Source organism: Balaenoptera ricei, chromosome 15 (assembly GCF_028023285.1).
Source record: "Balaenoptera ricei isolate mBalRic1 chromosome 15, mBalRic1.hap2, whole genome shotgun sequence".
NCBI lineage: Eukaryota > Metazoa > Chordata > Mammalia > Artiodactyla > Balaenopteridae > Balaenoptera > Balaenoptera ricei.
In genome coordinates, this window is record NC_082653.1 from 68,453,965 (window position 1) to 68,479,467 (window position 25,503).

The window sequence follows — 25,503 nt, forward strand, 5'->3', positions numbered from 1 at the left end:
TCCCGCTTCTAAGTTCTCTATTGGGCAGCTCTCATCACCTTAGCCCTACATCATTTACTGGATGCCTGGAGGCCTCACAGGAATTCTGCCCCAGGGGTGGTTAGTCTCTGATTCAGAACTCCAGAACCTTTTTTTCTCTTTGTGCTTAGTCTGGTTTCACTTCCTCATAGGGGGCCACGTGCAGAGACCTTGCTCCCGGCACTTCAGACTGGACGTCCCAGTACGAAATGGCTGCATCAGCACCTCAGCTCAGCAGCCCCCATTTGTGCCATATTTTCGATTCCACATGTAAGTGATATAATGTGGTGTTTGTCTTTCTCTTTCTGACTTACTTCACTTAATATGATAATCTCTAGTTGCATCCATGTTGCTGCAAATGGCATTATTTCATTCTTTCTTATGGCTGAGTAATATTCTATTGTACATATGTACCACATCTTCTTTATCCATTCATCTGTTGATAGACACTTAGGTTGTTTCCATGTCTTGGCTATTGTGAATAGTACTGCTATAAACATAGGTGTGCAGGTATCTTTTTGAATTATAGTTTGCCTGGGTATATGCCCAGGAGTGGGACTGCTGAATTGTATAGTAATTCTATTTCTAGTTTTCTGAGGAACCTCCATAGTTTTCCACGGGGCTGCTTACATTCCCACCAACAGTGTAGGAGGGTTCCCTTTTCTCCACACCCTCTCAAGCATTTGTTATTTGTAGACTTTTTAATGATGGCCATTCTGACAGGTGTGAGGTGGTACCTCACTGTAGTTTTGATTTGCATTTCTCTAATAACTGGTGATACTGAGCATCTTTTCATTTGCCTGTTGGCCATCTGTATTTCTTCTTTAGAGAAATGTCTTTTTAGGTCTTTTGCCCATGTTTTGACTGTGTTGTTTGTTTTTTTGTTGTTGAGTTGCCTGAGCTGTTTGTATGTTTTGAAGATTAAGCCCTTGTCGGTCGCATCATTTGCACATATTTTCTCCCATTCCATAGGTTTCTTTTCGTTTTTTTTTTTTTGTATGGTTTCCTTTGCTGTGCAAAAGCTTGTATTAAGTTTGATTAGGTCCCATTTGTTTGTTTTTGTTTTTATTTCTATTGCCTTCGGAGACTGACCTAAGAAAACATTGGTACAATGTATGTCAGAGAATATTTTGTCTGTGCTCTCTTCTATGAGTTTTATGGTGTTATGTCTTATAAGTCTTTAAGCCATTTTGAGTTTATTTTTGTGTATGGTGTGAGGGTGTGTTCTAACTTCATTGATTTACATGCAGCTGTCCAACTTTCCCAACACCACTTGCTAAAGAGACTGTCTTTTTCCCATTTTATATTCTTGCCTTCTTTGTTGAAGTCGGGGGTGGGGTGGGGGGGCAGCTGGTAAGGAGAGGCATAATGACCAGATTTGTGTTTTTAAAAGGTCTTTAATTGACTGTAGGTGTATAGGTTTATTTGGGGCTCTCTATTCTGTTCCACTGATCTATATGGAACAGAATCAATGGAAAGACCTTTGAAAACACAAATCCGGTCCTTATGCCTCTCCTTATCCCCCGACCCACCAAACATAATGCCTTTCCATTGTTCTTGACTTAGAGCCTTAAATCCTCACATAGCCTACAGGACTCTTTGTGGCCGGGCCCCTTTCTACTTTGCTCTCGGCACTTGATTCCCAGGGGCCTTCTGTAGTGGACATTCCACCCTTTCCCTCCTCCAAACCACCTCAGGGCTGTTTTGCCTGAGCAGGTCCTCTGGTCTCTGGAAATCCTTGCCTACCTGCCTCCCCACCCATCTCCCTACTTCCCCCCTGCAGCAGCTGTCAGACAGTGGTTGATGAGAATCGGAGTGTAAGTACCCAATGTCCCTCACCTGGGTGGATGATTCTGATGTGTCTCTGGTGTGTCCACTGTCTCCCAGTATGCCCCAGCAGGATTAAACCCATTGTCCACAGGAGTCACTGGCTTGAGCGTTGTGATGGCTAATTTTCTGTGTCCACTTGGCTAGGCGATAGTACCAGGTATTCCAGCAAATACTGATCAAAATGTGGCTATGAAGGTATTTGGTAGATGTGGTTAACATCTATAATCAACTGACTTTAAGTAAAGGAGATTACACTCAATAATGTGGATGGGCTTCAATAAGATCAAGGCCAAGATCGAAATCTTTCTCAAAGGAGAAATTCTGCCTTAAGATTGCATCAGCTCCTGCCTGAGTTTCCAGTCTGCCAACCTACCCTACAGATTTCAGACTTACCAGCCCTCATGTTCATGTGGGTTAATTCCTTAATACAAATATCTCTATATATCTATGTATGTATGTATCCATCCATCCATCCATTTGACAATCTATCCATCCATATCTATCTCTCTATTTATCTATTTAGCCATCCATCCACGTCTATCTATGTATGTATCTATCTGTCTACCTGCCTACCTGTCTCCTACAGGTTCTACTTCTCTGGAGACCCCTCAGTGGAGCAAGACTGGCCCCTTTATTGGCTGCCTTCCCTCCCCCGTCTCATTTCCCCGTTTCCCTCCTCTTCCACCTCCCAAATAAACTCCTTGCACGTGACTCCTTTCCTCAGGGCCTGCTTCCAAGGACACTCACTCTAAGAACCTTCTTCAATTTCTTGAAGATGCCATCCAGGGTGACCAACTCCTCCTAGTTTGCCCAGAACTTTCCCAGCGCTAGCACTGAAAATCCAGTATCCCAGGAAACCCCCCAGTCCCTGGGGAACTTGGACAGTTTACCCAAGACTGTTGCAGTTTTAAAACTGAAAATATGGTACTCAGAACCTACCCCACCCTAACCCTAACCCTAACTCAGTCTCGGGTAACGAGGGATGGCCGGTCACCCTGCACGCAGGCTCCAGCTGTGAGGCCTCTGACGTGCTGGTCCCTCTGCCTGGAAAACGTTCCTCCACTTCTCTGGTTAATTTCTGCTGATCACCCTTTCAGATCTCACCCACATGTCATTTCCTCAAGGAGCCCTTCTCTGACCACCACCCCCCCCCCCCAAGCCTGGGTCACATCTCCCTGTTAAAATGCTCTGGGCACCATGAACTTCTTCCTCATGGTTATAGTTTTACACTCACTGGTATAATATTAATGTCTGTCTCATACACTAGAGTATGCACTCCGGTGGAGGAAGCTTGTTCTAGGTTCTCTTATGTGACGGCCAGTCAGGTATGGCCACAAGAGGGAACACAGGAGAGGCTCAGGAAAATATTCTATAACAGGTCCTAGAAACAGGGCAATGTGGGGAAAGCCCAGTGTGGTCAGCAGGCAGAAAGCAGGAGTGAGGAGAAAGCATGGCTAGGATGGGTTAGTCTGAATAATTTCAGCAGGTTCTTACCTATAGGAGTGGTCCCTAGTTACCCGGTATCTGGCTCTGGGTTGATTAAGGCCAGGAATATTGCTTCCTGCGGTATGGGGACCAGATAAAACAAGATGCAGCTCTGGATGTGTTCTTTTGTATGTCAAAGGCCGAGTCCGTTGCTGTCTCTAATCGGCTCGCCCCAGGAAAGGCAGTCTCTCCCCAGCCAGACTCTTTCTAAGATGTCAAAACATCATAATATACAGAAAATAAAAAATACAGGCAATGAATGCTGCATTGGAGGTAACTCTCCATTGAGTCCCGGCCCCCCCAGTAGGCACGTCAAAGAGATTTATTGAAAGAGTGGATTTCCAGGACAGTGAAGGTCTGTCCCATGTACCTTCCTTCCCTTGATTGTCCTGTGGAGGATGTTTATGACGTGGATGGAGAAATGGAGCCAGAAGAGAAAACATAGGAAAGACCTCAGCAGGCAGAAAGGAGCGAGCTCAGATACACTAAAGGAGGAATCGATTTTTTTCACAAATTTTTGCTGTTATACAGGAAATATGTTCAGATGAACAAAAGAGAGGATATGAAAATTGCCTGTAATTTAAAAACTGGTGAAATCTGAATAATGCCTGTACCTGAGTTAATAGTATTATACTAGTAGGCAAGATATTATTATGGGGGAAGCTGGGTGAAGGGTACATGGATCTCCCTGTGTGAGTCTTAAACTATTTCAAAATAAAAAGTTATAATTAAAAATTGCTTATGATCCTACCACCCAAAGATAATGACTGTTAACATTTTGTCATTTTTCCTTCCAGATGCTTTTTATGCATATGTATTTGTGTTTTGTAAATTATATTTTATAATGCTGTTTCCCCCGTCCCCCCACTGCTTAATCACAGTGATTTTTTTTAATTAATTAATTTATTTATTTATTGGCTGCGTTGGGTCTTCCTTGCTGTGCGTGGGCTTTCTCCAGTTGCGGCCAGCCGGGGCTACTCTTCGTTGCGGTGTGTGAGCTTCTCATTGCGGTGGTTTCTCTTTGTTGTGGAGCACAGGCTCTAGGCACACGGGTTTCAGTAGTTGTGGCTCACAGGCTCTAGAGTGCAGGCTCAGTAGTTGTGGCATGCGGGCTTAGTTGCTCTGCGGCATGTGGGATCTTCCCAGACCAGGGCTTGAACCCGTGTCCCCTGCATTGGCAGGAGGATTCTTAACCACTGCGCCACCAGGGAAGTCCAATCATAGTGATTCTTAACTCTGGCTCCACATTACAATCACCAGGTAAACCTCAAAAAGATACTGGTGATTTACTTTCAGAAAGATACAGTGAAGTCCTTTTCTCTAGTCCTCCTACTAAGTATAATTTAAAACTCTGGACATTATATATAACACCAACATCAGAAGACTCTGCCAGGTGGAGAGAAGAAAGCAGACAGATTAGGGACATCAGGACCAGGTGACACACAGTGTTGAGCTCCTTGGGTTTTCTTTTTGCCTCATATATCCCAAACTTGAAGCTAAGGAATCTGGAACCTGAAAATGTGAACAGGCACAGACCAAAAAAAGCACCAAAAGCCAGCAGAGGAACATCTTAATGTCTGTCTGTTTCTCTCTTTCCCACCACGCCCCTCCCTCCCCCACCCTGCTTCCAGCATCACATCTGTTCCTCTAATTCTGATCCCCCAGCCTTCCTCTTATAAGGAAGGACTCTTGTGATTACATGAAACCCACCCAGATAATCCAGGATAATCACCCCATGTCAAGGTCCTTAAATTAATCACATCTGCAAAATCTCTTTTGCTATGTAAGGCAACATATTCACAGGTTCTGAGAGTTAGAATATGAACATCTTTGCTGGGGAAGGGGGAAGGGAGCCATTATTCAGCCTGCCACACAGTACAAGGGAGTAAAAGATAAATCCCCCTCCCCGAAAAGTCCCAGGACTCTACTCTTACCCTACCCCCACGCTGCTCTGTTTCCAATTTCTGATGTGCTCTTCTAAAAATGGTTTTAGGCAAACTCCAATGTATCTATATCTTTTTGATTTTTTCACAAATTATTGTACACTATATACCCTGTGTCCTAGCCCTTCTTTTTGCTAACATAGCTTGGTGATTGCCCCATTGCCAGAGCCTCAGCTTGTCACCAGGAAAGTTCCAGGACTTGAGAGGAAATCCAGTCCAGCAGATGCAAATGTGACATCCAGAAAGCAGACAGCAGGCATGAGAAAATCAAGCAGTGTCAGTGAGCCTGACAGGTCGGTGGAGACCCAGGCTTGGGAACGGTGTCAATATTGGGAAATTGGGGTCAGGGGGGGTGGTCAGCTTCAGGAGCTGTGTCATCAGGTAGTCCCAGCTAGCTACTGGACTGGGTCAAAGGCAGGTCCTGAGTGTTGGGAGAGGACTGGGGAGGTGCAGGAGGGATCCCAGTCCTGGGCAAGTTACCAAAATAGGCACCCAGGAACAGAGAATCCAACAACCACAAAACGATTCCACAACTATTTATTTAGTAGGTGTGACAATCCAGGTGCTGAGCTGGATGCCCGTTTATACCTAGGATGAGACAGGCATGATCCATCCCTATCTTCCCACAGGTGAAGAGGCAGGTGAGAGGCTGTTGCTATTTAATATGGTAAGTGCTCTGGTCGGAGGTAAAAAATTATATGGGAGAATGGGGGTGAGGTGGGGGAGGGAAGATCAATTAATTCAAATATATTTATCAGGGTAGGCTAACTGCTGTTTAACAGACAACCAAGTCTCAGTGACTTAATACAGCAATGTTTATTTCTCCCGTTATAATCCCATGCTGGTTGGGGAGAGGGCAGGTGGGACTCTGCTCCACGCAGTCATTCAGGGATCCAGGGTCCTTCTGTCTAATGGCCCCACTGCCCTCCCCCAGGGTGTCAGAGTTCTCCATGGGGTTCCCTGCATCCACCTGGCGGAGGAGGGAAATAGAGACTGTGGAGGATGACATGGGAGGTTTTCATGGTAGGTTTTAAGCCTTGACTACATGTTCCTCATTCTTTGAGGAACTTACCACTGGCCAGAACTCAGCCACATGACTCCACCCATCTGCATGGGAGCCTGGGAAATGTAGTCCAACTGTGAGCCCAAGATGAAAAAGAACCAGAGTTTAGTGAACACATAGCAGTCTATGCTGCCCCAGACTTGGGAAAATGGGGAAAGCTTCCTGAAGGGGTGGTTTCTAAGCTGATACCTGGGGGATACATTACAAGCTACAGGATGAAGAGAGGCAGGAGAGAGTGGGAAGGGCAGTATTGCAGACAAACATCAATGTAAGCAAAAATGACAATCATAGTATGTTGAGGAGAATTAGTTCTGTTTGTCTAGAGGGCAGAAGGCAAGCTTGGTGGTGGAGCAGTCACACGGGCCAGATCAGGCATGGTATTATAAGCTGGGTTAAGGAACTTATCCCAAGAGTAATCAAAGCCATGGCAGGTTTAGCAATTGAGGATCACGTTTGTATTCCATAAAAGTCTCTCTGGCTCCTGCGTTGGATAATAAATTGGAAGAGGACCAGAGAAGATGCCGGAAGACCAGCTGTCTGAGAAAAGGTGACAATCTGAACTATGGGAGGGGAAGAGAGAAGTAGACAGTTCCAGGTATCAGGAAGTGGGATTTATAGATTTGTGATGGATTAGATGTGCAACTAAGCAAAAAAAAAAAAATGAATCAGGTTAGGACTGGGTTTCTATGTTGGACAACTGAATGGCCGGGGATTCCATTTGGCAAGAACAACCTCGCTGTTTGGAGGGTTGTTTCACTTTGGACTTGTCGAGTTTGTAGTGCCTCAGGGCTGTTTAGAGAGAGAGATACGCTGCAGGGAATTACTATGAGTCTAGAGATTAAGTAAAGGATTTAGGCTGATGGTGTATTCATGAGCTCACTCCAGGGAGAGGAGAAAGGAGAGAAGAGGACTTGCGTGAAACCCTGTGAAATGCCAACATTTAAGGGGTGCACAGAAGAAGTGGAGTTCATACAGGCATCTGAGAGGAAACAGCCGGCTACACAGGGACAAAAGAAAATGAGGACATGGCATCATGAAATGCAAGAACAGAAACAATTTCATGAAGGGGTGAGTGGTCAACAGGGTAAAACTCGCAGAGAGGTAAAGAAAATTAAGGGCCGAAAACCACAGTCGAATGTTCCAGAAAGAGCCTGAGTACAAAGGGCCCGAGGTAGGAGAGAGATGGTCCTGTGTGTTGAGAGCAAGGATACCGGCCCAAGTGGCCAGACAACACTGAGCAAGGGGATGATGGCAGAGGTGAAGTCAGAGAAGTGACAGGAGGCTGGGAGACGTCAGGACTTCAGCTTTGACTGTGAATGAGATGAGGGCAGGGGCGCTGGAGAGTTTTGATCAGAGAAGGGACATGATGTGACTTAGGTTTTAACCGAATCACTCTGGATTCTCTGTGGAGAAAAGATTGGAGCGGAAAGAGTGGGGACTGGGTGTATGAAGGCCAGGAATAAGAAAATGCAGTCATCCAGGTGAGAGGTGATGGTGGGGACCAGGAGGTACAGTAGAGACAGCGAGCAGTGAATCCATTCTAGAAATATTTTGGGGAATTCCCTGGCGGTCCAGTTGTTAGGACTCTGTGCTTCCATTGCAGGGGGCACGGGCTTGGAGAACTAAGATCCTGCAAGCCAAGCTGTGTGGCATGGCCAAAAAAAAAAGAAAGAAAGAAAAGAAATATTTTGAAGGTAGACAACCAGATTACTTAGCTGGTTGGTTGTGGAGTGTAAGACAGAGGCATCAAGACTGTCTCCAGAATATTCTTCAGCCATAAAAAGGAGTGAAGTACTGGTACATGCTACAACATGCATGAACCTCAAAAACATTTTGGTAGTGAAAAAAGTCAGACACAGGGACTTCCTTGGTGGTCCAGTGGCTAAGACTCCACGCTCTCAATGCAGGGGGCCAGGGTTTCTATCCCTGGTCAGGGAGCTAGATCCCACATGCTGCAACTAAGAGTTCACATGCCACAGTGAAGATCCCGCGTGCTGCAACGAAGACCTGGCACGGCCAAATAAATAAATAAATAAATGAATAAACAAATGTTAAAAAAAAAAAAAGCCAGACACAGAAGGCCACATATTATATGATTTCATTTATACAAAATACTCAGAATAGGTAAATCCATAGAGACAGAAAGTAGATTAGTGGTTGCCAGGGGTTAGGGGAAGATGGAGAAAGGGGAGTGACTGCTTAATGGGTATGGGTTTTCTTATAGGTTGATAAAAATATTTTGGAATTAGATAGAGGTAGTGGTTCCTCGATATTGTGAATGAATTATATGCCACTGAAACGTTCACTCTAAAATGGTTAATTTTATGTTATGTGAATTTCACCACAATAAAAAAAAATTTTTTTTTTAAATGACTCTGATGTCTTTGGTCTGAAAACTTGAAGAATGGGGTTGCCATCACTGAGATGGAGAAGACTGTAGGAGGAGCGAGGTTGGGGAGAAAATGTCAGTGTTCAGTTTTGACTGGTTATTAATTTGGAGATGCCTATTGAACATCCAAGTGAGATTGTCAAGTAGACAGATGGATGTGTGCTTGGATTTCAGGAAAGATGCAGGAGATATGTGTGAATCTTCAGCATATAGCTCATCTTTAGACTTGGAATTGGCTACTACTAAGTTTCTATTTCCTGGAAGAAGAAGCCAGAAATAGGAATGACATGGTTACAGTAAACGATGTTATGTATCACAGATCCAAGTTTGTGGAATGAAATTCATACCTTCTGCATTAGAAGGGGTTATAGCTCTTTTTTTTTTTCCCACATCTTTATTGGAGTATAAATGCTTTACAATGTTGTGTTAGTTTCTGCTGTACAACAAAGTGAATCAGCTATATGTATACACATATCCCTATATCCCCTCCCTCTCTCCCACCCGCGTATCCCACCCCTCTAGGTGGTCACAAAGCATCGAGTTGATCTCCCTGTGCTATGCAGCAGCTTCCCACTAGCTAGCTATTTTACGTTTGGTAGTGTATATATGTCCGTGCCACTCTCTCACTTCGTCCCAGCTTACCCTTCCCCCACCAACGCCCCTGCACCGCGCCCTCAAGTCCATTCTCTACATCTGCGTCTTTATTCCTGTCCTGCCACTAGGTTCATCAGTACCGCTTTTTAAAATTCCATATATATGCGTTAGCATACGGTATTTGTTTTTATCTTTCTGACTTACTGCACTCTGTATGGCTCTTTAAACCCATCCAGGCATGACTGAGCTGGAGCCAGGCAGGGCTGGGCTCTCTGGCAGGGTGGAGGAAGGCTACAAGAGCTTAAAGCTCTCTTCACTGCTTCTATGCAGCACCTGGAAAACAACAGCCGACTTTCTGTCTTTGCTAACGATTTGTCTGTCATGCCTACTAGCATTGTTCTCATCCTGCTGAGACTTGTCAGTTGAAAAGCCAGAAGGAATGCATCTGGTTTGTTAGACCAGCAAACCTTTGCCAAACTAAGGGATGTAGTATTTAGAACAACAGTCTTCCACTGTTGGTGGTTACAGGCAATTAACAACCATTATCAACAAATAGTAGTAACAACTGATAATTAAGCCCTTCTTGTGTGCCCAGCACTCAGCTAAGACCTTTGCATTTATCATCTCTTTGTGCCTTAACATTAAGCATGCGAGGTATCATTATTATCATTACTAGCCCCAGTTTTACATGTATAAACAAGCACAGAGAAGTTAAGTAATCTGCATGATGTCACACAGCAAGTAAGTCAAGAAGCACGAGGAAAACTCAAATATGTCTGACTCTAAAGTGCTGTGCTTTGGAGGAATAAAAAAAAGGAACTGTCAGCAGAAACTAACACACCATTGTAAAGCAATACTCCAATAAAATGTTAAAAAATAAATAAATAAATAAATAAAGGAAATGGCAGAAGCCTCCCATTTTACCACTCTGCACTCAGCAGCTAGAGAAGGTGTGGAGGTCTGGGTCCCCCAAACCACCTTGAGCCTCCTTACCAGCCTTTAGCACAGACTGGTACATAATTGATGCCCAGAGTTTGCTGAATGAGTGAATGACTGAATGAACAAGCACACAAAGAATGATTAGCATGTATCACACTGCATTGTGCTTAGTGATGAATGAACCTGTCTCTCCAGCTGGGCTGTGAGCTATCTGAGGGGAGAGACGCTTTCTTACCTGCTGTAACAATGGAGTGCAGCATATTGAGGAAGTTTACAGGGCAGGTTAAAGGCATGGGCTCCAGAGGCAGCCCACACAGGTTCACATCATGCCTCCTCTTCTATGAGAACTTGAGGAAGTTATTCAACCTCTCTGTGCTTTGATTTCTTCATCTGGAAAATGGGGAGAAGAGTAATACCTACACCTTAGAGATACTTATCAAGAGTAAATAAGTTAAGACCTTGGAAATAGTAGGTGCTCAATAAACACTAGCTGCATGTCTATGGAGCCGCAGAGGAAGAAGTCCATGGCTGTCTCCCGGTGGGGGCAGGAACAGTTTGTACCATGTAGCCTAGAATAATAGGTAGCATTTTTTAACACTTAATATTAGGTTCCAGGGACTGAGCTAACCACTTTATATGCATCATTGCGTTTAATCCTCACAACAATAATATGAGGGGAGTACCACTATTACCCTATTTTCCTGACAGGAAGACCAAACAAAGTTAAGAGAGATTGAGTAATTTGCCAAGAGTCACAAAGCAAGGAAACGCAGATGAAAAAGAACCGGTATATGTTCCATGAGGTCACGGGCCAGGCCTGTTGTATGAGGAAAAACACAAAGCATTCCAGTTATTTCAAACAGAGGGAACTTCATACAAGGAATTGATTACACAAATGAGCCAACAGCTGAGAAGCCAAATAGGAGATGGTGAAGCCACCCTGGGCTGAGCGACAGCAGGAAGCTGCTGTCACTGCTGGGGCACGCAGAGGGGTTGGTGTCCCTCCCTGGGGCCATCCAGGAGGAGCTAGAGTAACAGCAGGGGATACCCAGTGATGAGCTAAACCATGGAGGAGATGTAGCCTCTGCTGGAAAACACTCTCTGAAGTTGGGAAGAGGCCCTAGCTCCTCCCTTTATCCCACCATCCAATCTCCTTCCAGTGTCTCTTTTTGGCTCAGTTTAGCTGGAAACCAGCCAGCCAGTGAGTGGCAGTGGCTCCTGGGAAATGTAGTTTGCAGGAGAAGGTCAAGGAGTGGCTCTAAGATCACCCAAGCCAATGACCTGCATATTTGTCTCATCTGCCTTTAGAACCTCAGCATCTCACATCGTGCTTGGCACGCAGAAGCCACTTCATAAATAGGAAAGATGGGAGGGAGGAGGAAGGGCAGGCAGACACCGAAGTCTGTGCTCTTAACCCAGAGGGAGCAGCTCACATGCGGCAGAAGCCAGGCGGCTTGCATAACGGCATGGCCAGAACCGGTCCTGGGGGGTGGGGAGGCTTGTGTCAAGCTTGCGTGTGCACGCCCTGTCTAAATGGGGTGGCCCTACTAAGCTGCGGCCAGTTTCTGCCAAGCGGGAATGTGAGTTCACTGTTGCCAGATCTGCTGACTTTGGCGGGAGCACTGAAAATCCTGACTTTCATGTTAAACCTACCACTTTTTTTTTTTTTTTTTTAATTTTTTGGCCACACTGCGCGGCATGTGGGATCTTAGTTCTCCGACCAGGGCTTGAACCCGCACCCCCTGCAGAGGAAGCGCAGAGTCTTAACCACTGGACCACCAGGGAAGTCCCTAAACCTACCACTTTTTAAATGTTGGCAAAGAAGTCAGATCCAGCTGAGCTCGGGACATCTTGCTGGGCCAGAAAGATGCTTAACAAAGACTAGAGATTCTGAGACGTGATCAAATGCAATTTGAGGATCTTGACTGGGTCCTGGTTTGAAGGCATTTTGGAGGCGATTGGGGAAATGTGGATATGGAGGAATTTGATGGTACTATGGATTTGGGGTTCATTTTGCTAGGTGTTATAACGGTATTGTTGCAAAGTAAAGAAGTGTCTCATTTTTTTAAAGATGCATACTGAAGTATTTAGCGATGAAATGTCATTTTGACTATAAATATTTTAAAATACTTCAGCCAAAAAAGGAAAAGGAGATGAAGCAAACATGGCAAATGTTCCCAAGTATTATATCTAGGAGATGTTTATTATATGTGATTCTCTCTACTTTTCTGTACATTTGAAATTACTCATAATAAATAACAAAAGACAAGTGGAGGTTAAACAAGCATTCATTAATTCCACAGATAGTAATATGCCAAGCACTGATCTAGGCATTGGTGCTATAGTCATTGATTTTTGTTTTTTAAGTCCTCGCCTTCCTGCAATTACATCCCGTTGGAGAAAGAAGACAATCAAGGACCCAAACAAGTAAAGTGTAATGTATGTCAAGTGCCACGGAGAAAAATAGGGCAAGAAAATAAGGACAAGAATATCTATATGTGGTAGATATTGCTATTTTATGTGGGATAATCAAGGAAGACCTCCCCTAGGGTTGACATTTAAGCAGTGACCTAAGAGAAGTGAGAAAAACAGGCCCTGGGATACCTGATAGAGGAGCAAGACAGAATGGCAAGTGCAAAGGCCCTGAGGTAGGAGCAGGCTGGGGGTATTCAAGAAGCAACAAGGAGGCTAGTGAGGGTCACATGGAAGAACGAAGGGGAGAACGGTAGGAGATGAGCTCAGAGAAAATAGCAAAGAGGATGGAGGGTTGCAGGTGATGGGTAAACTTAGAGGCCATTTCAGCTCTTATTCTGAGACGGAAAACACTAGATTTTACTTAGATTTTCTGAAAATTATTATTATGGAAATTTGTAAACATACAAAAAGTAGAGAGAATAGTATAATGAACACACAAGGACTCACCATGCAGTTTCACCATTATCAATTTGTGATCAATCTTATTTCATCTATATCTCCCATACCACCCAAATGGATTATTTTGAAGCAAATCCCAGACATCTTATCATTTCACCTCTAAATATTTTTGTATACAAGCATACCTCGGAAATATTGCAAGGTTTGGTTCCAGATCACTGTGAATATAAAGCAAATATCACAATAAAGCGAGTCACAAATGCTTTAGTTTCTCAGTGCATATAAAAGTTATGTTTATACTTTACTATAGTCTATTAAGTATGCAATAGCATTATGTATAATAAAACAAGGTACATAGCTTAATTAAAAAATACTTTATTGCTAAAAAATGCTAACCATCATTTGAGCCTTCAGTGAGTTGTAGTAGTAACATCAAAGATCACTGATCATAGATCACCATAATAACATAATATAATAATAATATAATATAATAAAATATAATAATAAAGTTTGAAATATTGCAAGAATTACCAAAATATGACTCAGAGACACAAAGTGGGCATATGCTTTTGGAAAAATGGTGCCGATACACTTGCTTGATGCAGGGTTGCCACAAACCTTCAACTTATAAAAGCTGCAATATCTGCAAAGTGCAATAAAGTGAGATGCAATAAAATGAGGTCTGCCTTTATATCTTTAAATACAAGGTCTCTTTTAGAAAACAACAAAACCATTGTCATACCTAAGAAGTTAACAATAACTCCAAAATACCACACATTATTTAGTGTTTGAATGCCCCAACTGTCTTATCAATAACTTTCATAGAGTTTGTATGAATCAGCATCCAAGTAAGATTCATGATACAATTGTTTAAATAGCTCTTAAGTCTCTTCTGATCTCTAGGGTTCTCCTCAATCTCTATTTGTTTCTTTCAATCTGTTGAAACTGGGTCATTTGTCCTATAGAGTTTCCCACCATCTGAATTTCACTGGTTACATCCCCATGGTGTCATTTAACAAGTTCCTCTGTTCCCTGGATTTCTTGTAAATTGGTAGTTATATAGAGAGACCTAATCAGACTAAAGGTCCTTTTCTTTCTGGCAAGAATACTTCATAGATGATGTTGGGTACTTTCATCAAGAGGTGTATACTGTTTGATTGTCCTCCATCTCATGATATAAGCAGCCATAAATGACTTTTGCCTAGGTCCACTAATTCATTGGAAGTTTCTTTTTTTTTTTTTAAACATTTATTTATTTATTTATTTTTGGCTGCATTGGGTCTTCGTTCTGCACGTGGGCTTTCTCTAGTTGCAGCTAGCAGAGGCTACTCTTCGTTGCGGTGCGCGGGCTTCTCATTGCGGTGGCTTCTCTTGTTGCAGAGCATGGGCTCTAGGTGTGCGGGCTTCAGTAGTTGTGGCGCACGGGCTTCAGTAGTTGTGGCTCACAGGCTCTAGAGCACAGGCTCAGTAGCTGTGGTGCACAGGCTTAGTTGCTCCGCAGCATGTGGGATCTTCCCGGACCAGGGATTGAACCTGTGTCCCCTGCATTGGCAGGTGGATTCTTAACCACTGCGCCACCAGGGAAGTCCCTCATTAGAAGTTTCAAAGTGCCGACATTTTTTTTTCTTTCTTTAATTAGCTGGAATATATATATGAAAACTTCCTCACATCACCTATTTGGTTACCCTGTATAGGACAGGCAGAATACATGCTTGACTCTTTTCCTTTATTTATATGCTTTCAAAATAATGAATTGCCTCTCTAGCCTATTAGTTTTCTAGTGCCACAAAACAAATTACCACATTTAGTGGCTTAAAATAACACACATTTATTATCTCACAGTTTCTGTGGGTCAGGAATCCCAGCATGGCTTAGCTGGGTCCTCTGTTGCAGGGTCTCTCATGAGGGTACCATCAAGGTGTTGGTTGGGCTGTGGTCTCACCGGAAGGCTCAGCTGGGGAGACATTTGATTCTGATATCACTTACGTGGTTGGGGAGGGGATTACACAGGGGAGTTAACATTAGGAGAGGAAACTTGGGGGCCATCTCAGAGTCATCCTGCCACATCCAGCATCTTCCAAGGTGACTGCTAAGTTTCATTTTTTTGTTTGTTTAATATGATGTGGATTATTAAAGGATAAAAGGATTATTCTGTCAGTTGTGTGGAGACTATGTGCCAATATGCCAGGGAAGCAAGAATGAAACTGACCTGCTGTAGGCATCCCCACAGCTTCATTGTTTGTTACATCAGTACTAAGCCTTTCAATATGATCCAAACCTCATAAATGAAGTAAAAACTCAAGAAACAGGAAAGGAAGAAACAGGAGATGAATTTGATCTCCAGAATGTGCAACCAGTGGAAATATGTGTGCCTCCATTTCCTCCTTGTAAAATGAGGGTAATAGTAATATCTACCTCTCTGGGCTATTGTGAGTTAGTATATATAAAATGTTTAGAGCAGTGGCCAGCACTGCAAGTGCTACATAAGTATAAGCGGTTGTTGCTGCTATTTTATGTTGTTGAAATGATTATTGTTACTCACGTTATTACACTTTAATTTTTGCTGACTCCTCTAAGGCTGCCTGGCCGGTCCTGGGCTGTGGGCCCATGGTAGCTAGGAAGGTTTTCACTTTCAGCAGACTGAGCCAAATGAAAGTCTCCTATTTTCCTTCCCAGCATGAACCAGTGATTCAGGCCACGTCAGTAGCAATTAAATAGCTTCAAAAGTGAATCTGACTCAGTAGAGACACAGACATAGAGAACAAATGTGTGGATACCAATTGGGAAAGGGGTGGGGCGGGAGGAATTGGGAGACTGGGATTGACACATATACACTATTGACACTATGTATAAAATAGACAACTGATAGGAACGTACTGTATAAACACAGGGAACTCTACCTAATGCACTGTTAACCTAAATGGGAGGGAAGTCCAAATGGGAGGAGATATCTGTACGTGTAGGGCTGATTCATTTTGTTGTTCAGTGGAGGCTAACACAACACTGTAAAGCAACCATACTTTACAATTAATTAATAAAAATTAATTTTAAAAAAAGTGAATCTGATTCATTCAACACCCAATTGGCTGGGAGAACTTGGTCCTAAATTAAACCAAACCCCTTCTATTCTTTTTAAAGTGTAAACACTATTTATTAGGATTTTTAAAGTTTTTTAAAATTTTTTTTATTTATTATTTATTTATTATTATTATTATTATTATTATTTTATTTTTGGCTGCGTTGGGTCCTCGTTTCTGTGTGAGGGCTTTCTCCAGTTGCGGCGAGTGGGGGCCACTCTTCATCGCGGTGCGCGGGCCTCTCACTATCGCGGCCTCTCTTGTTGCGGAGCACAGGCTCCAGACGCGCAGGCTCAGTAGTTGTGGCTCACGGGCCCAGTTGCTTCGCGGCATGTGGGATCCTCCCAGACCAGGGCTCAAACCCGTGTCCCCCGCATTGGCAGGCAGATTCTCAACCACTGCGCCACCAGGGAAGCCCCAGGATTTTTAAAGTTTTTAATTACACAAGTGTTATATGAATATACTTTTTTATTTTAAAAAAGGAACACAGCTAAAGATGAGATTCTCCTTGACCCCCCTCACCTCTGCTTCCTCTCTTTCATTCTAGAGGTAACCACAGTTAACAACTTGATATGTATCCTTCTAGAGCTGTCTCTGCATTTACATAAACTTATATGTGCTCATTAAGATGTATCCTATTATTTTATATAGTTTTTATGTAAATAATGTTATTTGGCAGGCATTATTCTGTAACTTGCTTAAATAGCTTCAAAAGTGAAGATACTCATTGGGCTTCCCTGGTGGCGCAGTGGTTGAGAATCTGCCTGCCAATGCAGGGGACACAGGTTCGAGCCCTGGTTTGGGAGGATCCCACATGCCGCGGAGCAACTAGGCCCGTGAGCCACAACTACTGAGCCTGCACGTTTGGAGCCTGTGCTCCGCAACAAGAAAGGCCGTGATAGTGAGAGGCCCGCGCACCACGATGAAGAGCGGCCCCCGCTCGCTGCAACTAGAGAAAGCCCTCGCACAGAAACGAAGACCCAACACAGCCATAAATAAATAAATAAATAAATAAAATTTAAAATGTAAAAAAAAAAAAAGTGAAGATACTCATTAAGTACCGGGTTGTCTGGGAAGACTTGGTCCTAAATTCTCACACACCCCACACCTGATCCCTTAGCAAATTATGTCTGCTATCCCTGAAAAATATATCCAGAATCTAACTGCTTCTCACCCCCTCCACAGCTCTCACCCTGGTCCCTGCTTCAGCCACTGCCACCCTTCTTATAAAGTGAGTCTTTTCAACTTTCGGTCAGATATACCCAAATGAATTGAAAGCAGGGAGTTGAACAGATATTTGTACACCCATGTTCATTGCAACAGTATTTACAATAACCAAAAGGCGGAAATAACACAAATGTCCATCATTGGATGGATGGATAAACAAATGTCATACACACTTATTCAGCCTTAAAAAGGAAGGAAATTCTGTCACATGCTACAACATGAAAGAGTCTTGAAGACATGAAATAAGTCAGACTCCAAAAGGCAAATACTGCATGATTTCACTTAAATGAAGTACCTAGAATAGTCCAACTCATACAGACAGAGAGTAGAATACTGAGTACCAGGGGCTGGGAGGAGAGGAGACTGGTTAGTTATTATTCAATGGGTACAGAATTTCAGTTTGGGAAGATGAGAAAGTTCTGGAGATGGGTGGTGATAATGATTGAACAACAATGTGTATGTACTTAATGTTACCGAACTGTAAACTTTAAAATGGTTAAAATGATAAATATTGTTATGTGTATTTTATCACAATAAAAAAATACATTAAAAATTTTTTGATCAGGTTACATCACCCCAAATGCTCTAAAGGCCCTCATCTCAGTGCTTCAAGACCAAAGTCCCTACACTGGCCTACAAGGCCCTGCCCTGTGTTCTGTTTCCACACCCCATGTGAACTTCCTAAATCTCCCTCTTACTGTCTTCCTGTTCACATCCACTACAGACACACTGGCACCCTTACTGCTCTTCAAACACGCCAGGTATGCTCTGCCTCAGGGTCTTTGCACTTGTTGTTCCTCTGCCTGGTACATTTTTCTCCCAGGTACCAGCAAGGCTGGCTTCCTCACCTCCTTTAGGCTTGAGGATCTTAGTTCCCCAACCAGGGATCAACTCATGCCCCCTGCAGTAGAATCACGGAGTCCTAACCACTGGACTGCCAGGGAATTCCCAAGCTGACCATACTTTTTAAAATTCAACTTTCACCCCATCCCCTTTGGCCTGCGTTCTTTTTCTCCACAGCGGTTATACCATCTAAAAGCTTCTTTGTCTTGTTTATTGTCTGTCTTCCCTGACTAGATTGTAAGAGTATTCGAGTGTTTTAAAGTCACCAAGTTGCAACCTGACCTTTCTCAAGGTTCCTGGATGCAACTGAAAACCTCAATAGCAAAGTTGCAAAGTTTGTTCCCAGATCTTCCTTTTGCTCAGGTCAAAACCCCAGAAGCTGATTAAATTTTTCATCTAGGCCAGGCTGGAGAGAAAAATGGAAAGGTATGTGCTCCAAATGACCAGGTGAGCCCGGAGCGCCAGCCTGGCTGTGCCCTGTGTGATCTGGCCTCTGTGGTTGGATTTCTGGGAACAAAGTGGAAAGTGCCAAGCTTGGCTGGGGCTGGAGGCTTTTGTGGCAGACTGGCTGGGGAGCAGGGAAGACCAAGCTAAGGAGGCCTGGTGGTGCTGGGAGCAGAGGCTCCACACTCAAATGTCCGGCAGGCTGGGTGTGGGGACTCTGGGCACTGCAGGAGTGGGAAGTCACAGGTCCATTCAGCTGCCACCCAGCTCCAGGTCACTTAGACCAAGCAGGAATGGAAGCCCTGTTGTCCCCAGACCTCCTGACTGCTTATTTTCCAGAGAATCAGGAAGCTGATTTTTATGAGCTATTCTCTGACTTTTAAACATTGGTTCAAAAATTTTTTAAATACCACGTGATCTTACAAAACATGTTTGAAAACTGGATTTCCTCCATTCCCCCTCCCCCTACACACACACCCTACTGTTTACAAATCTGCAGTTTAAGAAAATGCTTAAGAACATGGACTTTGGTTACAGAGAGACCTGGCTTTGCTGCTATTTGGGCAAAGATCCTTGACAGCTGCAAGTCTGTTTCTTTATCTGGGAACTAACAGAATAACAGAAAGGACAGGAATGGTGTAAGCTGGTGGGCTGTGGTCAGAGAAGAGGAACACCCAAGCTTGCTGTGGCCTGGGGGAATGAAACCGAAGATCCAGGGACCCACGTTGATCAATGGACCCAGATAAGGGTTCCGCCAACAAAGCCAGAGACCCAGTGCCCAGGGCCTCTAGACCTGCAGGTGGTGCTGCATCTCTAAGAGGCTCTATATCTCAGGGGGTGGCACAGGTCCCAAGTCATGGCTTCCCATTCTGTACTTAAGCACAGAATTTGTCTGACTGAGCCTAACTGCAGGACTTTACATCTGTGCTTGTGGTAGTTTATCTTCTTAGTTTGGAACCTGACATTCCAGATGTCAAGATTCTGCAACTGTCCCTCCTGACTTCCTTCTTTTGTAGTTTGGATAAAATTTTCACCAGAATCACTTAGGAGTCTTTAGTTGCAAGCAACAGACACCCCAACCCAAGATGGCTTAGCCAAAAGGAAATGTATAGCCTCATGCACCTGAAATGTCCAGGGGTAGGACAGGTATGGCTTGATGTGGGTCAGATGATGAAACTGGGACCTAGTTCCTCTCTGTCGTCTCTCTGGATGGGATTCATTCTCATGCAGCCTCTTCCCAGATGCAGCTCCATATCTGAACAACTTGGAAGCAGGTGGGACTCCCTAAGAGTTCAAAGAGAAAGTCCCTGTGTAGAGTTTCATTGACTATGGTTAACTTTGAGTTGTGTCTCATTCCCTCCTTTGAACCAATCAATATCCCAAGAGGAATACAATGTGTGATTTCTAGGCTGGGGTAGTATCAACCCTGAATGGGGTGGTGATACATGAAATAAGCATCACCAGGATCAAAATATGGACTAGGAGTAAGGAAGGGGTGGTGACCCCAGAACTAAATCACATGCAGTTACCTAAAGTAGAATGAATGGATGCTCAGTGACCCCCTCTTTAGGGGAAAAAAAAAAAGAATAGTCGCCTTATTTTTTATACAATGTATTGTTTAAATAGTGGTTATAAAGAACGGCATTTAACACCCCACTGATCCCCAGGGCTGGCTTGGCCGATCTTGGATCCCTTTTCATATTTCATCATCTCCTAGAATTGCACTAACTTGATTAAAGAAAGCAGGAGGACTATTCTTCCACAATAGTACATAAATACTCAATAGAACATTTTGGGGGCACTTACCTCCCAAACCACTCATGAATCTATCCAGACGTGAATTCATCCAACTGTGCCATAACTCAGCCCACATGTCTTTGTCTAGAAAAAGGTTTTCGGTTTTTGTTTTTGTTTTTTTGCCAAATGATCCATAGTTCTAAACACCTGACAAAAGTCCACGTGGACTTTATGACGTCCTTCAGCCAACTCTGAGAACACCCCTCTCCATGTTCACAACTGCTTAAAATACATACTTTAAAATATGTCAGCCTAACATCAACCGGTTCGTAGTTCCTATACACCCCCCAAACTCCAGCTCCCCCCCCACTGGAAATCATGACATAAAGAAAGACATATCATTTGTACAAAGCCGCCCACAGCAACACAGTCCCAGAGGAGATGCACCCAGTGATGTTCAACAACAGGGCCTGGCCAGAGAAACAGGGTGTGAACCAAAAGGAAAACCCTCCAAAATAACATGCATTGGGTGGAACCATATGATATTGCCATTTTTGTAGGTCAATAATAGTCTAATATCAACAATTTCAATGGTCACAACTGGATATACTAGGTTTATCAAACCTAGTGGTTTTTATACTAATGGTTTTCAAAGTGTGGTTCACAGACTTCTGGTGGAGGGGTGGGGGGAAGTGGGAGTGTGTCCCAAAGATCCTTTCAAGAAAAACATGAAGTCAAATTATTGTCATAATAATACTAAGATGTTACTTGCCTGGTCACCACGTTGACATTTGCACTGAGGAAAGCAATGGCTGACAAAAGCAATGGTGGGTAAAATTACATGAGGCTGGATTTCCTTTATTTATTTCCACTAAACAACATAATGCAACGGACTGAATTTAGAAGCAGATATATGAATCCACCTATCTTTTTTTTTTAATTGAAGCATAGTTGATTTATGATATTGTGTTAGTTTCAAGTGTACAGCAAAGTGATTTGGATATATATATATAGTTTTATGTGCTCTAAAAATTTTACTTGAAATAATTCATACTGTATAAATTAATCTGCTGCAGTGAAGTGCACAGGCTTTGGATTAAGACTGACTCTAGGTTCAAATCCCGACTCTGATGCTTCCTAGTTGTGTGACCTTGGGAAAGTTACTCAACCTCCTGTGCCATAGTTTCCTCATCTGTATTACCCCAGGGGATTGCTGTGAGTTTTAATATAAGTGCCTAGAAACAATATCTGCCACAGAATAAGCATTATAAACGTGTTTGCTCTCATTATTATTTCAATTCTCCTGCTTTTTTCATTCATGATTTTGAAGTCTTTGAACATTCATATGCATAGGTGGAATATGTTCTTGTTCAGTGCTGTATAGTATTCCATCACATAAACATTCCACATTTTATTTTATTATTTTTCTACTGCAAATACTGACAGTGATAGGCGTCTTTCTGCTTGTAGAGGTTTATAAATTTATAGTGGCAAAAATCATCTCGGATGACTAATTTTCTCCAGCAGGGCTCGGCCTCTGTGATAGACAGAATAACAGCCAAAGATGTCTAAGTCCTCATTCCTATAACCTGTTAATATGTTAATATGTTAAATTACAGGGCAAAGGGGAAGTAAGACTGCAGTTAGAATTAAGATTGGTGATCAGTTGACCTAGAAATGGAGAGACTATCCTGGATTATCCATCCAGGTAGAACAAATGTAATCACAAGAGTCCTTGTAAGTGGAAGAGAGAGGCAGAAGAGAGAGAACCAGAGATGTGGTGTATACAAAAGACTTGCCCTGACATTGCTGGCCAGGAAATGCAGGCAGTATTTAGAAGCTGGAAAAGGCAAGGAAATAGATTCTCCCTTAGAGCCTCCAGAAGGAGCACAGTCGTACCACTTCTTGATTTTAGTGGTGTTGGACTTCTGACCCCCAGAACTGTAAGATAATACATTTATGTGTATTAAGCGAGTTACATTTGTGGTCGCTTGTTACAGCAGCAAGGGAAAAGGAATAGTCTCTAAATGGCAAGACAAAGAAAGGCTGACATTTGGGGTTTGCCATGCACATGTGAAATGAAGATACTGAAATGATAGTCCTTGGAACTGATGAGAAGAGGGAAGGATATGAGGATTAGAGAAGGGGGCCTGGCAGCACGCTGAGGCTGAAGCACAGGTGTAGTGGGTGTCACTGGGAGGAAGCCAGAGGTCCAAACAGATGGGGCCTTCAGGGGCTGACGGCGATCTGGGAGTGACCTTGGAGGATGTGGCTGAGGCCAAGGAAGGAGAAGGTCACTGAGAAAGCAAAGGTGAGGGTGAGGGAATGCAGAGGTCGGGTGAGGGGCAGGGAAATCAGCTGCAGAAGCCTGTTCCTATGCAAACTCCTTCAAGTCCTCAGCTTGCCCAGAGGACAATCGGTGCCTGCGGGGGTGTGGATGTGATGGGCGTGGTCGTACAGGTGTGCGCGATGTGTCCAGGTACACCGCGGGGCAGGATGGAGTGTTGCACGGGGCACGTATGTGCTGGAAGGGGGGGGCGGTGTAGGGGACTGTGGGGACAGTGGTCTGTCTGGGGAACACGAGGATGACGGGGTCTGTGCGTACATATTGGTGCCACAGGTCCGGATGTGCAGAGGGAGAATGCGGGGTGTGTGCGCGAGGGGTCCGGGTGGGTGTGCCGGGCAGACGTGGATGCGGGAGCGGGTACGAGGGAGCGCGAGCGGCGGGAGCTTGTTTCGGGGGAGAGTGAGAAAGAGGGGCGGCGGGGAGCCGCGCGGGCGCGGTGGCCGTCGGCGCCGCCAAGCCCCGCCCACCGCGCTCCCGGACCTCCCCGCCCCGCCGCCCGCTCCCGCCCAGCCCCTGTCCGCGCGCTCGCGGCGCCACCGCGACAGCCGCCCAGCCGCCGCCGCCGCCTCCTACCGAGCGCCGCCGCCGCCGCCGCCGCCGCCGCCGCCGCCAGCCGCGCGCATCCCAAGCCGCCGCGGGAAGCAGGTACGACAGCGACGCCGGGCTCCGCGCCTTCCCCCGCCGCCCACCCCGCCATTTCCCAGCGGAGGGCGCTCGGCGGCGGCGCCGGCGGCACTGTGGAGACCCGGCCTCGGGCGCAAGGGGACCACCGCAGAGGATTGTGGGGAGTGGGGAAGCCCCCCGATGCGAGCTGAGGGACCGGGAGATGAGTGTGTGTCGGGGGCGGCAGAGAGGGCTGCAGCGTCCTCGGCCCCGAGGGGCGGGGTGAGGTGTCGTTCGGGAGGGCGACAGCAGCGACACCTGAGAGCGCGGGCTAGGCGCCGGGACGCACAACGCTTTGCTGGAATTAGGGCCTTCATGGTGTCCCCATTTTACAGAGGAGAAAACTGAGGGTCAGAGGCTGGAGACGCCTCCCCGGGTTCCAGGGACAAGTTGCTGAGCCCAGATTTGAACCCAGGGAGTCTGACCCCAGAGCTCACCTTAGCCTCTTCTGCCAGCCCGCCTCTGGGCAACGGGGGTTCATTCCCTGAGTTGTCCCCCTTGGGGCGACCCTGGGAGGAGGCCAGATCCGGAGGCCCTGCTGTCTATCCCCCAGAGGGGCATATGTCGGAGATTTGGGGGTGCTGGGCTGGGGGTGGGGGCGGACAGCTGGGGCGGGACTTCTCCCTCCAGTGTGGAGGGAGAAACTGAGGCAGGGGGAGGTTTCCAGAGGAAGCAGCAGAGCTCCTCCATCCACAAGAGGCAGGACAGCTCCCACAGCCCATCTCCACCAGCGAGTGAGGGCAGAACAGCCAAAGCGGAGGTTTGTCCCTGACAGCGGAGCCCTCAGAGAGTCCATGGGGGTCCTGTGTGAATAGTTCCCAAGGCTTAAGCCTTCCTGTGGCCCCCACCTGACGTCCACCAGTGGCCCAATGTACCTGCCCACTGAACTGTGTGATGCCGTGAGGAGGAGACGGATCCATTCTCCTTTGTCTGTAACTTTCCAACCCCGACCTCCCTGCTCCCACAAAGGTAACTGCCTTCATAATTTGGGGAGTTCCTTCTAGGCCTTTCCTACACCCAGGCAGTCGTATACATGCGTACCCATAGAAGGTATGTAAGCTGCAGAGTAATGTGTGGGTGGATGTTTAATAGAAACGGTATAATCCATCCACATCATTCTGAAACTCGTCACCCCCCTCCACCCAGTTACCATTTCTTTGAAAGTTATCCAAGTTGCTGCATATAAATCTAGCTTATTTATTTTAACTGCTGCCTTGTTTTCCGCCATGGATATGCCTACTGATGGGCAATTAAGTTGTAAAAATTAGGGGACTGTTTCATATTTCAACCTCTTCTGTAAATTGACATCTCTGGGTTAAGATTTCTTTGTACTTTGTCCTAAACTAACTTCACGGGATCTGAATTTGGGGGACAAGGTCCCCTGTTCTCCATTGCACACGCACGTGCGTGCACACATACACAAGGCATACACACATGCACAGGTGCACATACGCACATCTCTATCCTGCTGTCTGTGGACAAGTACAAACACTACACCCCGCTATCTGCAGTTGCTGCTGAGCCCAAAGGCCTGGGGTTCAGCCAGGCCACAAGTTCTGCCTGTCCAGGCCTCAGTGGGCAGAATTCCCATAAGGGACCGTGTCCAGGAGTTCCCTCTAGACACTCTCAATGCCGTCCCTGCCGTCCAATAGGACACAGAAGGAGTTAGAAACCATGCCTGACAGACTGGAGTGTCCAGGGTCCTATCTGTGTACCACAAACTTTCCAGGTCCGGGCTGTACCGTGGGAGTGTGCTTGCCCTAGAACGTGGGCCAGAACCATCAAAAGTTTGGTGGAAGGCCTGATGACAGCTGGTTGGGGAGAAGCCAGAATCAGAGCTGTGTGCACCACAGTCCCAGCTCCACCTCTTCCTAGTTTGGGCAATAATTCCCTTCCACTCTCTGAGCCACAGTTTCGCATCTGTAACCCGGGGATGATGAAGATGGCAGCCTCCCAGAACTGTTGAGTGGATCAGTGGGATGACGAAACAAAACACTTAACTCACTGTCAGCACTTGGAAAGCAGGAAGT

General features: G+C 45.2%; 1 protein-coding gene across 4 annotated transcripts in view; it reads left to right on the forward strand.

The window, feature by feature from the left end:
• Nucleotides 1-22,888: 22,888 nt before the first annotated feature.
• SCNN1B (sodium channel epithelial 1 subunit beta) overlaps nt 22,889-25,503 on the forward strand; it is a 75,517-nt gene continuing 72,902 nt past the window's right edge. The window contains exon 1 of one of the 4 annotated variants that reach the window (XM_059896064.1): nt 22,889-22,942. In XM_059896064.1, the coding sequence (XP_059752047.1) occupies nt 22,906-22,942 (37 nt within the window). In that variant the 5' untranslated portion in view covers nt 22,889-22,905. Of the gene's footprint in view, nt 22,943-23,374; nt 23,456-25,503 lie in introns of those variants that run through there. The other 3 variants (XM_059896059.1, XM_059896061.1, XM_059896062.1) reach the window with 3 other exon arrangements.